General features: G+C 36.9%; 1 protein-coding gene across 1 annotated transcript in view; it reads left to right on the top strand.

The window, feature by feature from the left end:
* LOC147571489 (EF-hand calcium-binding domain-containing protein 13-like) overlaps positions 1-12,789 on the top strand; it is a gene marked incomplete at its 3' end in the record, with an annotated part of 132,540 nt that extends 119,751 nt beyond the window's left edge. The window contains 3 exon segments of the mRNA XM_086696303.1: positions 8,025-8,095; positions 11,672-11,815; positions 12,718-12,789. Of these exon segments, the coding sequence (XP_086552429.1) occupies positions 8,025-8,095; positions 11,672-11,815; positions 12,718-12,789 (287 nt within the window).
* Between the last annotated feature and the right edge of the window lie 2,368 nt (positions 12,790-15,157).

Below are 15,157 nucleotides of genomic sequence, written 5' to 3'. Positions count from 1 at the left end.
TCAGCAGTTCATTCTTATTTATTACTGGCATAGCACTCCATTTTACTGATACACTGGTTTATCTACTTACCTGGTGAGGCTCGTTAGGCTATTTCCAGTTTGGGGCTCTTATAAATAAAGCTGTTATGAACAGTTGTGTACAATTTATTGTATGAATGTATGCTTTTCCTTTCTCTTGAGTAGTTACCAAAGATTGGCTGGTTCACATGGTAGGTGTATGTTTAACGTTTTAAGAAACTGCAAACGGTTTCCAGAGTGGCCACACCATTTTACATTTCCACCAGCAGTGTATGAAGAGGTCCAATTCCTCCATATCCTCGGGAGTGCTTGGTGTAGTCAGTCTTTTTAATTTTAATCATTCTAATAAGTGTGTAGTAGTATCTCATTGTGGTTTTAATTTGTGTTTCCTCACTGATTAATGATGTTGAGCATCTTCTCCTGTGCTTATTTGTCATCTGTGTATCTTCTTTATAAAGTGTCTATGCAGAGCTTTTGCCCGCTTTTAAAGTTGGATGGGTTTTGGGGCACCTGGGTGGCTCAGTCGGTTAAGCCGCCGACTTCGGCTCAGGTCATGATCTCGCGGTTCGTGAGTTCAAGCCCCGAGTCGGGCTCTGTGCTGACAGCTCAGAACCTGGAGCGTGTTTCGGATTCTGTGTCTCCCCTTCTCTCTCTGACCCTCCCCCGTTCATGCTCTGTCTCTCTCTGTCTCAAAAATAAATAAACGTTAAAAAAAATAATACAAAAAAATAAAGTTGGATGGGTTTTTTTTGTATTTCTGTTTGTATTCTGGATACATGTCCTTTATGAGATATATACTTAGCAAATATTTTCTCCGAGTCTTCTACTGAGCACATTTTTCTCTGAGTGTCTTCATTTTCTTAAGTGTCTTTAGAAGAGCATTAGTTTTAATTTTGATGAAGTCCAGTTAGTTTTTTTTTTCTTTTACATATTGTGCTTTTGGTGTCACATGTATGAAAACTTTGCCTCACCCAAGGTTACAAATGTTTTATTATATGTTTTCTTCTAAAAGTTTTATGGGTTTTGGTTTTGCATTAAAAAATATTTTTTTAATATTTTTATTTATTTTTGAGAGAGAGAGAGAGAGAGAGAGAGAGAGAGAGAAAGCACAAGTGGGGGAGGGGCAGAGAGAGAGGGCGACAGAATCCAAAGCAAGACTCCAGGCTCTGAGCTATCAGCACAGAGCCTGAGGCGGGGCTCAAACTCACCGGGAGATCATGACCTGAGCTGAAGTTGGCTGCTTAACTGACTGAGCCACCCTGGCACCTCTGGTTTTGTATTTTAGCTCTGTGATCTATTTTGAGTTAATCTTTGTATGTGGAATAAAGTATGGATCAGAGTTCCTTTTTGTTTTGTTTTGTTTTTGCATATGGACCTTCATTTGTTCCAGCACCACTGTTGAAAAGATTGTATTTTCTCTATACTTTCTATACTGAAATTCCTTTGTAGTTTTGTAACAAATCATATAAATATACATATATATTTATTTCCTGGATTCTCTCTTCTGTTTTCAATATAAAGTAATACACCAGTAAAGAAAGTGGTGAAAATGAATAAGAGAATATGATAAAAATAATTTGTAATAACATTAGTCAATACTTTTATATATCTAGCACATCCAATTATCCTAGTTCTTTTTTCTCTGCATCCATTGTGCAAATTGACACTAGACACTTCAAACTAGATCCATACTTAGAGTCTGTGAAAACTTCGTACAGTGTTCATTAAAGAAGGATGTAAATACGACTGTCAAAACCACAGAAAGTTCAGAGCCATGTCGAGAAAGAAGTTGCTGCAGCTGAGGTTAAACAGGTTGTTTGTTGCCTGTTTTCTCCTCTATGGTTTTGATGGTTTCCTGGCTCACATTTAGGTCTTTCACCCGCTTTGAGTTTATTTTTGTGTATGGTGTGAGAGAGTGGTCCAGTTTCCTTCTTCTGCATGTTACTGTCCAGTTCTCCCAGCACCATTTGCTAAAGAGACTGTCTTTTTTCCATTGGATACTCTTTCCTGCTTCGTCAAAGATTAGTTGGCCATACATTTGGGGGCCCGATTCTAGGTTCTGTATTCTATTCCATTGGTCTATGTGTCTGTTTTTGTGCCAATACCATACTGTCTTGATGATTACAGCTTTGTAGTAGAGCCTGAAGTCTGGGATTGTGATGCCTCCTGCTTTGGTTTTCCTGTTCAACATTACTTTGGCTATTTGGGGTCTTGTGTGGTTCCCTACAAATCGAAACATTGTTTCCTCTAGCTCTGAGAAGAATGCTGGTGCAATTTTGATTGGGATTGCCTTGAATGTGTAGATTGCTTTGGGTAATATCGACATTTTAACAGTATTTGTTTTTCCAATCCATGAGCGTGGAATGTTTTTCCACTTCTTTGTGTCTTCTTCAAGTTCTTTCACAAGTTTTCTATAGTTTTCAGCATATAGATCTTTTACATCTTTGGTTAGGTTTATTACTAGGTATTTTATGGTTCTTGGTGCAATTGTAAATGGGATTGATTTCTTGTTTTCTCTTTCTGTTGTTTCATTGTTGGTGTATAGAAATGCAACCAATTTCTGTACATTGATTTTATATCCTGTGACTTTACTGAATTCATGTATCCGTTCTAGCAGCTTTTTGGTGGAGTTTTTTGTGTTTTCCATGTAGTGTATCATGTCATCTGCAAAAAGCCAAAGATTGACTTCTTCTTAGCCAATGTGGGTGCCTTTTATTTCATTTGCTGTCTGATTGCTTAAGCTAGGACTTCCAACACTCTGTTAAATAACAGTGATGAGAGTTCCAAAAGCAAGGGAAATAAAAGCAAAAATGAACTATTGGGACCTCATCAAAATAAAAAGCTTCTGTACAGCAAAGGAAACAATCAACAAAACTGAAAGGCAACTGATGGAATGGGAGGAAGATATTTGCAAATGACATATCGGATAAGGAGCTAGTATCCAAAATCTATAAAGAAGTTACCAAACTCAACACATGAAAAACAAATAATCCTGTGAAGAAACAGGCAGAAGACACAAACAGACACTTTTCCAAAGAAGACATCCAGATGGCCAACAGACACATGAAAAGATGCTTAACATCACTCATCATCAGGGAAATATAAATCAAAACCACACTGAGATACCACCTCACACAGGTCAGAGTGGCTAAAATTAACAACTCAGGAAACAACAGATGTGGGTGAGGATGTGGAGAAATGGGAACTCTCTTGCACTTGTTGGTGGGAATGAAAAGTGGTGCAGCCTCTCTGGAAAACAGTGTGGAGGTTCCTCAAAAAATTAAAAGCAGAATACCCTATGACCCAGCAATAGCACTACTAGGAATTTATCCAAAGGATACAGGAGTGCTGATTCATAGGGGCAAATGTACCCCAATGTTTATAGCAGCACTATCAACAATAACTAAATTATGCTGATTCATAGGGGTAAATGTACCCCAATGTTTATAGCAGCACTATCAACAATAACTAAATTATGGAAATAGCCCAAATGTCCATCAACGGATGAATGGATAAAGAAGATGTGGTTTATATATACAGTGGACTACTACTCGGTAACGAAAACGAATGAAATCTGGCCATTTGCAACAACGTGGATGGAACTGGAGGGTATTATGCTAAGTGGAATAAGTCAGTCAAGGAAAGAGAGATATATGTGTACACTCATGTGTGGAATTTGAGAAACTTAACAAGAGATCATAGGGGAAGGGAAAGGGAAAAAATAGTTTCAAACAGAGAGGGAGGCAAGCCATAAGAGACTCTTAAATACACAGAACAAACTAAGGATTTATGGGGGGGTGGGGATCAGGGGAAAGTGGGTGATGGGCATTGAGGAGGGTACTTATTGGGATGAGCACTGTATGTTGTTGTATGTAAGCGATGAATCATGGATTCTACTCCTGAAGCCAAGAGTACACTGTATACATTGAATGTTAGCTAACTTGACAATAAATTATATTAAAAGAAAAACACACACAGAGAAAGTTGTCCTCTCTCTTTTCTTACAGCTTCTTAAGTTATGAAGGTAAAACAAAATGCAATTAGAATAATCCACTAGGATCTTTATTTGCCACCTACCATTCTCTGAATGCCTGCTGATCAAAGTTTTTAACTGCAGATTTTCCTTGATAGACTGGAATGAGGAAAGTTTCTGTCTGCTGTCAATGCTCCAGCTGCCACAGGGGGATAAATGTAGAACCGGTCAAATTAAAATTTGGCAATATGGAAGTAAAAAAATGTATCTGATCTGTCCCAAAGAGTTGTTATTTGCATGGAAATAAAATCATCAGTTCATTTGAATTCACTGAATTCATTGAATCACATTCAATATATCGCACATTGAATTCATTGAACCACATTCAATATATCACACAAAAAGGAAATACTGTGTTTGAGGGCATGGAGTGGACACGGAGTTGAAGATGTGCAGTAGACAATGGTCTAGCCTAGAAATAGAAACTTGAGAGTCAGCAACATACAGTTTGTAGTGACAAGAGAATTCAGGAATGGTTTATAGAGTGCAACAAGAAGAGGGCCAAGGACACTGAAATGCTAACATTTAAGTAATGGTGGAGAAAGAATAGTTTATAAAGGACGTAACAGGAAGTAACTAGAACGAACGGTAGGAGAGAAACCAAAAGAAAGCTATAGCAACAAAACAAAGAGAAAAAAGAGTTTGAAGGAGGAAAGTATTAGATAAGACCAACAAATTAAGAAGTATTCATTAATTTGGGAATGAAAGAGGAAAGTATTAAATAAGACCCCAAAAAAGTATTCATTGATTTGGCAATAAATAGTTAATGGGTGAACTTGGTAAAAGCAGTTTTGAGAGGGTGGAAGCTAGATAAGACCAGTTTGATGTGTGAATGACAATATGATTGTGATGAATAAGAACACTTCTTTCCAGAAAATAGTTTGGGAAGGAAAGGAAAAGGAAAGAGTAGTGGTTAGAGGGCATCATCTAGGTTCAACAGAAGGCTTTTTAGAAATCTAGACTTAGGAGCTGGTTTTGACATGAATAGGATTTAAATAGGCAGACTGTAGATTGCATTCAGGACAAAAGTTTACGTAGCTAGAAAACCATAAGATGCCTTAAGGGCCAGCAAGAGAACCGATTTAGCTCGCTGTGGAAGTACTTTATGTTTCTTGAATCTACTAATTTTTCTTTGTTCTGTTTTTGTCTTCACAGAAAAGGGAGATACTTCTCTAAAGACTGCCCTTTTAGCACTGAAGAGCATTAAGCGTTTTCGAGATTTTAGAGGTGAGAATAATTAGGAAGTTTTGAACACAGAATATAGGAAATTTTTAGCTAGTTGTTGAAAAGTGATGGGCTACTTACATCAACATATAACTAATATGCTACAAGATTAAATGAATGGTATACATTCAGTATTTTGGGTATTCAGATGAAGGTGAGCTTCCTGTGTTCATGTAAGTCTAGTTTGAAACATTATAAGTTTGTAATTGAAGCAAATAATATGTCTTCTAACAAGGTTGCCAAAAATACGTGACCCTAAAAATGTTTTAATAAATTTAAGGTTTTTGATTAGGTAATACATTCACACAGATCATAAATAAAAAAGTATTGGAGCACTGGGTGGCTCAGTTGGTTAAGCGTTCGACTTCGGCTCAGGTCATGATCTCACAGTTCATGGGTTCAAGCCCAGCATCAGGCTCTGTGCTGCCAGCTCAGAGCCTGGAGCCTGCTTTGGATTCTCTGTCTCCCCCTCTCTCTGCCCCTCCCCTGCTCATGCTCTGTCTGTCTCTGTCTCAAAAATAAAAATAAAACATTAAAAAAAATTTTTTTAAGTAAAAATAAATAAAAAAGTATTTAAAGATACACAATGAAAATCTCCTTCTTGCCTGGTCTGTTCAGTTCCTATTCCTTTTCCCCAGTAACTAACTAATAAGTAACTAGTTTCTTTTTTTTTTTTTAATTTTTTGTTAATGTTTTATTTATTTTTGAGACAGGAAGTACTTAGATCGTTCGAGAAAATATGAATATATGTATGTATATATATGTATGAATGTGTATATATATATATATATATATATATATATATATATATACACATACCTATCCCTCCCTCACTTTTTACGTGAGAGCATGACATGTACATTGTTCTGTATCCTTGATTTTTTAATACAGTAATATATTTTGGATATTTGTTCATATCAGAATATAAAGGCCTTTCTCATTCCTTTTTATAGTTGCATAGAGAACATGTGAATTCTCATTCTGATGGAAATTTATTTTTATTTAAAAAAATTTTTTTTGTTTATTTATTTTGGAAAGAGAGAGAGAGGCAGAGTGTGAGCAGGGGAGGGGCAGAGAGAGAGAGGGAGACACAGAATCCGAAGCAGGCTCCAGGCTCTGAGCTGGCAGCACAGAGCCCGAGATCGTGACCTGAACCAAAGTCAGACGCTCAACTGACTGTGCCACCCAGGCACCCCTGATGGAAATTCATATATTTAACTTATTGGGATCAGTGATCCTTCCAACTTGAATCTTTGTCTTTTCGATTGTGGTACCAAGAAACATTTTGCAGCGTCCCATGATGGATGCTCTAACTTTTGAGTATAATTTTGAAAATATCTAACTCACTTTAAAAATGAGTTAATTGCCTAATGTTTTAGGAACTTACCAAAACTCTTCTTTAACTCTTATTTTCAGTATTAAAAGTATCTTAGGGTCAAAAGTACATAGTTTTATCTCATAGTCTCTAAAGGTATACTTTATTTTCTTTGGTTTCAAATAATATCATTAATGGTTGGCAAATAATATTTTTGCATAGTGTTTGATGTTTTACCAAGCACTTTCACATAATTTATTTTTTTATAATTATTCTTTTTTTAAAAATATTTATTTATTTTGAGAGGGACAGAGACTATGAGCAGAGGAGGGACAGAGAGAGGGACACAGAATCCAAAGCAGTCTCCAGGCTCTGAGCTATCAGCACAGAGCCTGATGCAGAGCTCGAAATCACAAATTCACAAATCGTCATGAGATCATAACCTGAGCCGAAGTTGGACGCTTAACCGACTGAGCCACCCAGACGCCCCTCACATAATTTATTTTTTAACTATTCTTTATGACTATCCTGTTAAGTAGAAATCTTACAATAAAGAAAGAGAAAAGTGAAGTTCGAGGAAATTGTACCTTACCTAAGACCCCACAGCAAGTGTTGGACTCCATGTGCAGATATTTCTTTTACTGTATTGTAGTTTAATGGTTCAGTTTCAAAATTCATTCAATGCTGTAACTTACCGATTAATATTATCGTGATCAGCACACATGTATTGAACACAAAAATATGCATAAAGTAGGCCGTGAGAAATCTTAAAATCTAGATGAAAAGATAGGTCATTGACATGAAAATATAACTAGTATTCTGTAAGGGCAAATTAGTGATGCATATTATTTTAAGAGTTTGGGTGAAGATTAGATTCCTACGAAAAAAATGGAGGAACTGTGAAGGAAGGGTAGCATCTTGCTTGATAGGTAGAGGGAAAGCCAGAAAACATTGACACCTAGAGATTTAAAAGGGAAGAAAAGATCAGAGGTGTAAGTAGGATTTGAAAGATAAGGAATGAGAGATAGTTGGTAGGTCTACATTGGAGGAGCTGTTAAATGTTTTGCTCAAAACAGGTCTCAATACACTCTTTGGGCAAGAGAGTGTCAGGTACTAAGCTGTCTCTAAAGATTGATTTAACAGTGGATTGGACTAAGGAGCCACTAGAAGCAGGAAGATCGTTTATTTAATCCATTCAGTCAGCAAATGAGTGACACTATGCTGGTAACCAAGACAGGTAAATACTGGTCTCTGACCCCAGAGAATTCACTGAAGAAAGACAGCTGAGCAAATAAATAACTACAAATTGTGCTAAATGTTAAGGAGGAAATGTACAAGGAGGCGGTAGAGCGTTAAGGTGCAGTGACTTAATTTAAATAGGATGGCCAGGGAAGCGTGTGTTCTGACATGTGACATTTAGGCTGAAACCTACAGGATTAGAAGGAATCAGCTGCTGGAAGAGTTGGCAGAAGCGTCTTTCAGACAAGAGGAAGAAGCTGTGAATGGTTCTAGGGTAGGAAATAACACATATGTTTAAGAAACTGAAAGGCCTTTCTGGCTGAAGTCTAGTGAAAAAAGGAGAGACTGGCAAAAGATGATGTTCGAGTGATGGTCATGGACCAGATCATTCAGATTCTTTAATGAAAATAAAGGTAAGGAATTTGAATCGAGTTCAAAATATAATGGAAACCAATGAAGTGTTTTTATTTATTTATTTATTTTTTTAATGTTTATTTTTGAGAGAGAGAGAGAGTGAGCAGGGGAGGGGCAGAGAGAGAGGAAGGCACAATCTGAACAGGCTCCAGGCTCTGAGCTGTCAGTACAGAGACCAATGTGGGGCTCGAACTTGCGGACTACGAGATTATAACCTGAACCGAAGTCAGAGGCTTAACTGACTGAGCCACCCAGATGCCCCCAATGAAATGATTTTAAACAACAGAGTGATATGATCAATCTAGTCACTCCCGTTGCAGTGTGGAGATTGGATTGAGAGAGGGAAAGAGTGGTATTTAATAGTATTTAGAAACATTTGGAAATAATACAGGCCTGGGGAGGTGAGGACCTGAAAAGGGTCCTCAGTATGGACTAGTAGGGAAAAATGAATGAAAGAGATATGCTAAAAGGGGAAAAAACTGTGGTGTCTGGGTTTAGAGAGAAACAAATGAAAACAGAACCATGGGTTCCAACTTAGGTTAATGAAGGAATGAATCTAGTTGAAAGTATATTTATTTCAAGTTAGTAGCAATGATGGTACCTCAGAGACTATCCAGAGAAATAGGCACATGAGAAAAGCTGGAGCTGTAATTTGGCCATGTAATTGCCTCATGGAGGTAACAGCTGGATAACAATCAGGAGAAATAAATCTCAGAGATAATATAGAGAAGAAAAAGCAATGACCAAGACCTTCTAGGCTAGATTCTTAATCTGTTTAGTCAATTTCTTTACTTTGATTGTTTTATCAATCTTTGAGTTAATGCTAATCCCCTTAAGGTAAAATGAGAAAGATTTTACCATCTTATGGATAGATGTCGCATATCATGCATAAGTCACTTCTCTTTAATTGATAAATGTAATATAATTCCTGAAGAGATGTTTTTGTGGGAAGGTGTTGGAGGAAATGATTGACAGCATGATCTTACAGTTCTTCCAGAAGAATAAGAAGAGAATAAGGAGAAAATAGGAGTTGGAAAGGATGTGGTGAAATGAATGGCTTTTTTTTTTTTTTTTTCACTTCCTACGTATTCGTGTAAATTGGGCCAATTCTTCTGAAAGAAAATTCTAAGAGGGTTCATTATTAGGATTCCACTGAATTTTGGTTTAGAAAGATAGGATGCAGTGGAATACTATGTGGTCATTTAAAAATAATACTCCTAGAATAATATGCTGACAAGGGAAAATGTTGAAAATACATTGCTAAATGAAATGAAACTTGATATTAAAGAGTATTAAGACCAAACACCGTTAAAATGTAAATCATTAAGCACGTGGCATGGCGTGTACTCATTCTGTAATTGGAAGGAAGGAGGCTAATTAAGACGTGAGGGCAGGTAGTCAGCTACCCAAATTGTACAGAGGACGGTGAAGGCTAAGATTATTAGATCTGACAAAGAAGGGGGTTGAGAGGTTATTTGCTGTTCTTTGTAATAGCAGAAGCATTGTGCTCTGCATCAGAATGTTTGACCTGTAGTCTCATGTTTTCTTCCTCATGATCTTGGACAAATCACTTCATCTAAATATAAAATACAGGTATATGTGCTGAACTATAGATAATAGTACATGTCCTATATATTTCGTAAGATTTTTTTGTGGCTGTCAAAAGAAGTAATATAGAAGTACCCCATAAGTTATAAAAAGTGGTCAAATGTAAAGTAGTATCATTCCAAGAGGGCTATGGGGGCTTAAAATAGAGATTGGGTGATGAAATAGGGGCAAGAAATACTAAATTACTCATTTGAGAAGCTCAGTAATACAGAATGGAGGGAAGTAGAATAGTAGGTAGGCATGACAATAGGCTAGAGGAATGGAAACATTAAGGGAGCAGAGGAGAAAATACATTAGTCAATAATCAAGTAACAATTAGTGAGTCTATTTGGTATGCATGGTAGAGATCGTAGAAGTATTATAGCACACGGGTCTTGTGCTCATAAGGGAGGTTATGGTGAGATGAAAGAAAAAAGACATTTAGAAGATTGTATACTAGATCATGTGGCACCAGCCACAAGAGCTACAAGAATTTAAGTATAATGAGAAGAATACATCTTATATATACTGATATTATGCCATTATTATATATCATGGTATATCAGAATGAACTATGATAATCTGGGGAAGCCTAAAGGAGCAGATGGACCTTGAACCGGTTGCTGGACTGGGGAGAGAATTTAGATGTATATTCTAGATGAGGAGACTAGCCTGCCCAAAGAAAACATGTGAGAATGACTTAGATGTCTGTGAGGAATAAAGTAGAAAGATGTGGGATAGATTTGGGAATGCACAAAATCTGAATGATAAAATACCTACTTTATAACAGTGCAAATTATAATATGGCTGAGTTTGTCTTTCCCCAAATACATAATGGAATTACTAACTACCTTATAGCTATCATATTTTTAGGTGTCTATTTCTAGGCAGAAAAGTTTTACCTGAATACAAAGGCAGTGTCAGCACATTTTGTACCTAGGAAGTACAGTCATCACAGTCAGAAGTTATAAATCCATATTCCAAAGTGCTAAATTCAGATTGATTATATACTATTAGAGAATAAATACGGGTTTTTCCTAGACAGAATACGTAAGTACTTAAAGTGCTAGGAAGGATAGTTAACCTCTAAAAAAAAAGCTCTCTAGGATCTTTCACAGCATCAGAAATTACGATCATTAAGACATTCTTTTGTATTACCTATCTTAGGCCACTATTAAAGTATTGTTATTAAATAAGAAGGAAACTGACACGGAGGGGGAAGCAAAGCTCTCTCTTCTGTTAACATTGGTTTCCAATTATTAAAAAAATAACAATTCTAGGTTGATGGGGGGTGGGAGGGAGGGGAGGGGAGGGTGGGTGATGGGTATTGAAGAGATGGCATCTTTTGGGATGAGCACTGGGTGTTGTATGGAAACCAATTTGACAATAAATTTCATATATTAAAAACAATAACAATTCTATCAGCAGATTAATTAGCGGTTACTTGTGTATACCAAGGTTCTCAGCTCTAAGTACAAGAGAATCAGTATAAGACAAATTAAGTTTAATAAAGGGACGGGAAAGAGGCAGATTTGAGGTGGCAGTGACTAGGGGCAGCAGAGAGATCCCTGGACACATACTGAAAGGATGTAAGAAACTTGAGAGGCAAAGATAGATGGACAGAAGGAGACAGATATCAAGGCTTAATTTCTACTATGAGTTTGCCCTATAAGTGATCTATTTTGTAGGTATACAATGAGAGTTAGATGTGTATGTACCTCAAGAGAGTGTTTAAGGTGAATGCTTAAAAAATGCTAGGTATCTATATTAGTTTTTTGAATCATAGTTTAAGCTAATTGTTTAGAATTTGCATCTAAACTGAAAGTATTTTCTCCGGATAGAAGTTAATGAACTTGCAAAGGCGTTAAACAAAGTCACCAATGAAAAAGTTGTTGTTGATGATATAAAACCTATACTGAAAGGCTTGGGGATTTATTTGCCAGAGGAAGAATTGCAGGAGATGCTTACATCCATTTCTCTGGATAGTAAGTATTTCTTTTCTGAGTCATTTATTCCATATCACACTCGTGTTTACTTTCACTCATAAACCCACAGAGCTGATTGATTAGGAATCAGATGCAGTGAGTTCAACAACATTAGATTTTCCCTATTAGGCTTGGCTGAGAATTTGCTTTGGATTAGTCTCATATTGAATTATCCTAGGGATGTATAATCTTCCTGTCTTCATCCCATCGCTTTGCCTCCTGAGGTTTGAATCATACGTTTTTATTGGACAGGAGCTGTGCAGCTCTCTCAAGCCCCTGAAATGCAGGGCCAAGCCTTAGTGTGGTGACACACACTTACCAGTTTGGTTTCCCCACGGTCCTCAGAGGGCTACAGTGGTGTTTTTGGAATCCTGCCAGTGGGAGGTTTAACTTACATGCAGAGCAAAGGGGTACTTTTCTTCTTCTTCAGTTCCAAATACATGGCTAATAAAAAACAAAAGATGCACACTTCCTTTACTAATATATCTTTGCTTATAAGTATATATATAGTCTCCATTAGGTATTTCGGTTGGGGTTTGGTTTATGGTACTTGTAGGGAATATCTTCTTCCCTCGTAACATAGATAGTGGTAGTAGGACTTGTAATGCTGAAAAATTCAGAGAATGTCATACCAGAGAGGAAACTTACCAAAAAACAATGGTCCCAAGTGGTTAAAATGTGTGTAAAATTCATGAAACACTCATTGGCTCTACAAGAAAAAAGACTGCAAGAGTTATCATAATCATGTTCCTTTTTATAGTCTGAGGTGTGTTTAGCAGAATCAGAGTTAGAAAACAGGACTAACTTGGTTCTGAAGATTTGGTAAGCATGCATATCTTTTGACCTCATCCCTTTGTATCTTTGGGTGAAAGACCATTCATTTCTTGATGTTTCATTTTCAGACGAGGGGAAAGTGAACTTAAAAGATTTCCTGACTCAGTTAATGAAAATGCCATATCTTACAAAAGTTCAAAGTAAGTGAGAATTTTTTAACAATAAAAATTTTGAGTGGAATCCTTTAGCTTTGATTATATGCATTTGTGCAGTTTTCTAATGCTGAAGCACATCATGTATGTAACAAATGTACTTTGGATGATGAATCAGGAAGGGATCCTAGTCCTGACCTTTTCTTGACTTAAATTTTATGAACTTATAGTATTTTTCCATCACTCAAAAGGGATTAACTAAGTGTTAATAGCTGAATGAATAAGGAAACCATAAAAAGGATGAGATCATGCCATTGCAGACAACATAGATGGACCTAGAGGGTATTACGCTAAGTGGAATAAATCAGACAGAGAAAGATGAATGCCATATGATTCAAATTATAAGTGGAATCTAAAAAAAGCCAAACAGGGTCACCTAGCTGGCTTAGTTGGTAGAGCATGTGACTCTTGATCTCAAGCTTTTAAGTTCAAGACTGAAATTGGGGGGGGGGCGCCTGGGTGGCTCAGTGGGTTAAGCGTCCGACTTCGGCTCAGGTCACGATCTCACAGTCCGTGGGTTCGAGCCCCGCGTTGGGCTCTGTGCTGACCGCTCAGAGCCTGGAGCCTGTTTCAGATTCTGTGTCTCCCTCTTTCTCTGACCCTCCCCTGTTCATGCTCTCTCTCTGTCTCAAAAATAAATAAATGTTAAAAAAAAAAAAAAAAAAAGACCCAAATTGGGTGTAGAGTTCACTTAAAAATACAAAGAAGAATTATAAATAAATAAATAAATAAATAAAGCCAAACAAAACAACAAATAAATAAATAAGCAAATAGCAGAATCAGACCTATAAATACAGAGAACAACTTCATGGTTGCCAGAAGGGAGGGTCTTGAGGGTTGGACAAAAAGGGTGAAGGTGAGAGGGAGATACAGGCCTCCAGTTATGAAATGAATAAGTCACAGGAATAAAAGGCACAGCATAAAGAATACAGTCAGTGATATTGTAATAGTGATGTAATGGGACAGATGGTTCACACTTGTGGTGAACAGAGCATAACGTATAAACTTGTCAAATTACTAAGTTGTATACCTGGAACTAATGTAACATTGTGTGTCAGCTATACTAAAAAAAAAAAAAAAAAATCAATGTTACCTTTTCTTTTTTTATCCTATTATATGTTCATAAAAATGGGATTTTATCATGAGAAGATTAACTATTGAAACATGTAGGAATATGTTGAAACATACAAGCTTCCTCCATATTTTGTAAGAGGTATTCATCTCATTATTCCACTGCCTTAGCCATGAGGCATTGAATGTAATCTGGTTTTAATGTGTTCATTTAATTGACATCTCCAACTGTGAGATATCTGTGATATCTGTGGAACTTCTGGGTCTCCTTGGAGCCTTTGTTCTTGAGATTAATTGAAATGGCTTAATTTCCTCTAAATTTTAATTCCCAAGATTGAAACTGAACAAAATTCAGAAGGCCTAATTTAGGTAGCTACAAAAATGAAATTATTCCCTAGAGTGTAGGTGTTTAGGATGTGACCCAAATGGTATGTTTTTTCAACTGACAAAATATTTTGTCCTTAATCTCTGGTTTTCTGAATGGGATCTATAAAACTCTCCTAGGTATGTGGTTTATAAGCAAATCTCTTACAGGATTAATGTTTATGATGTGATAGTGTTTATCATAATACGTTTAAAATGTGTTTTCTTACTTGAACAATTGAACCATGATACTTTCAGAAATGAATGTTACCTTTTTTTGGTATTGATAGCAGTGCTAACTAATCCTTCCATTATTTGGGGGACTTTTTGTATGTATGTGTTGGATATATCCAAGTATCCACTGAATGAAAAAAATTAAGAATAGTCACATCAAACTATGGCTGGTTATCTAATTTTTGGCAAGAGAATTGCTAGAATTACTTTTATGCTTAGTTATCCTAGCTTTAATGGAATTCCCAGCCTCTGATATGCCAGAGATGAGTATAAGCGGATGTCCTGAGATTCCTTTATATGTAATCATTCCTCAATCTCAAATTAAATATTTACAATGCCCTGTTTAGCCTAGCGCCTAAACATTCTATGAAATCAGATAGCCTGCACTTCACACTTGGCTTTACATTTAATAACTGTGTATGCTTAGACAGACTAGCCTCTCTAAGGCTAGGTTTCCTTATCTGTTAAATAAGGGAAATATTGGTAACAACCTCACAGAATCTTTGTATTAAAATGGGATGGTGGAGGGGTGCCTGGGTGGCTCAGTCAGTTAAGCATCCGACTTCAGCTCAGGTCATGATCTCGCGGTCTGTGGGTTCAAGCCCCGCCTAGGGCTCTGTGCTGACAGCTCAGGGCCTGGAGCCTGCTTTAGATTCTGCGTCTCCTTCTCTCTCAGCCCCTCCCCCAC

This window comes from Puma concolor, unplaced genomic scaffold (assembly GCF_028749965.1).
Source record: "Puma concolor isolate L17-30 unplaced genomic scaffold, mPumCon1.1.hap2 unalloc_scaffold_24, whole genome shotgun sequence".
NCBI classification, from domain to species: domain Eukaryota; kingdom Metazoa; phylum Chordata; class Mammalia; order Carnivora; family Felidae; genus Puma; species Puma concolor.
Note: the sequence above shows the minus strand (reverse complement) of the source record. Positions and strands in the feature narration are given on the sequence as shown.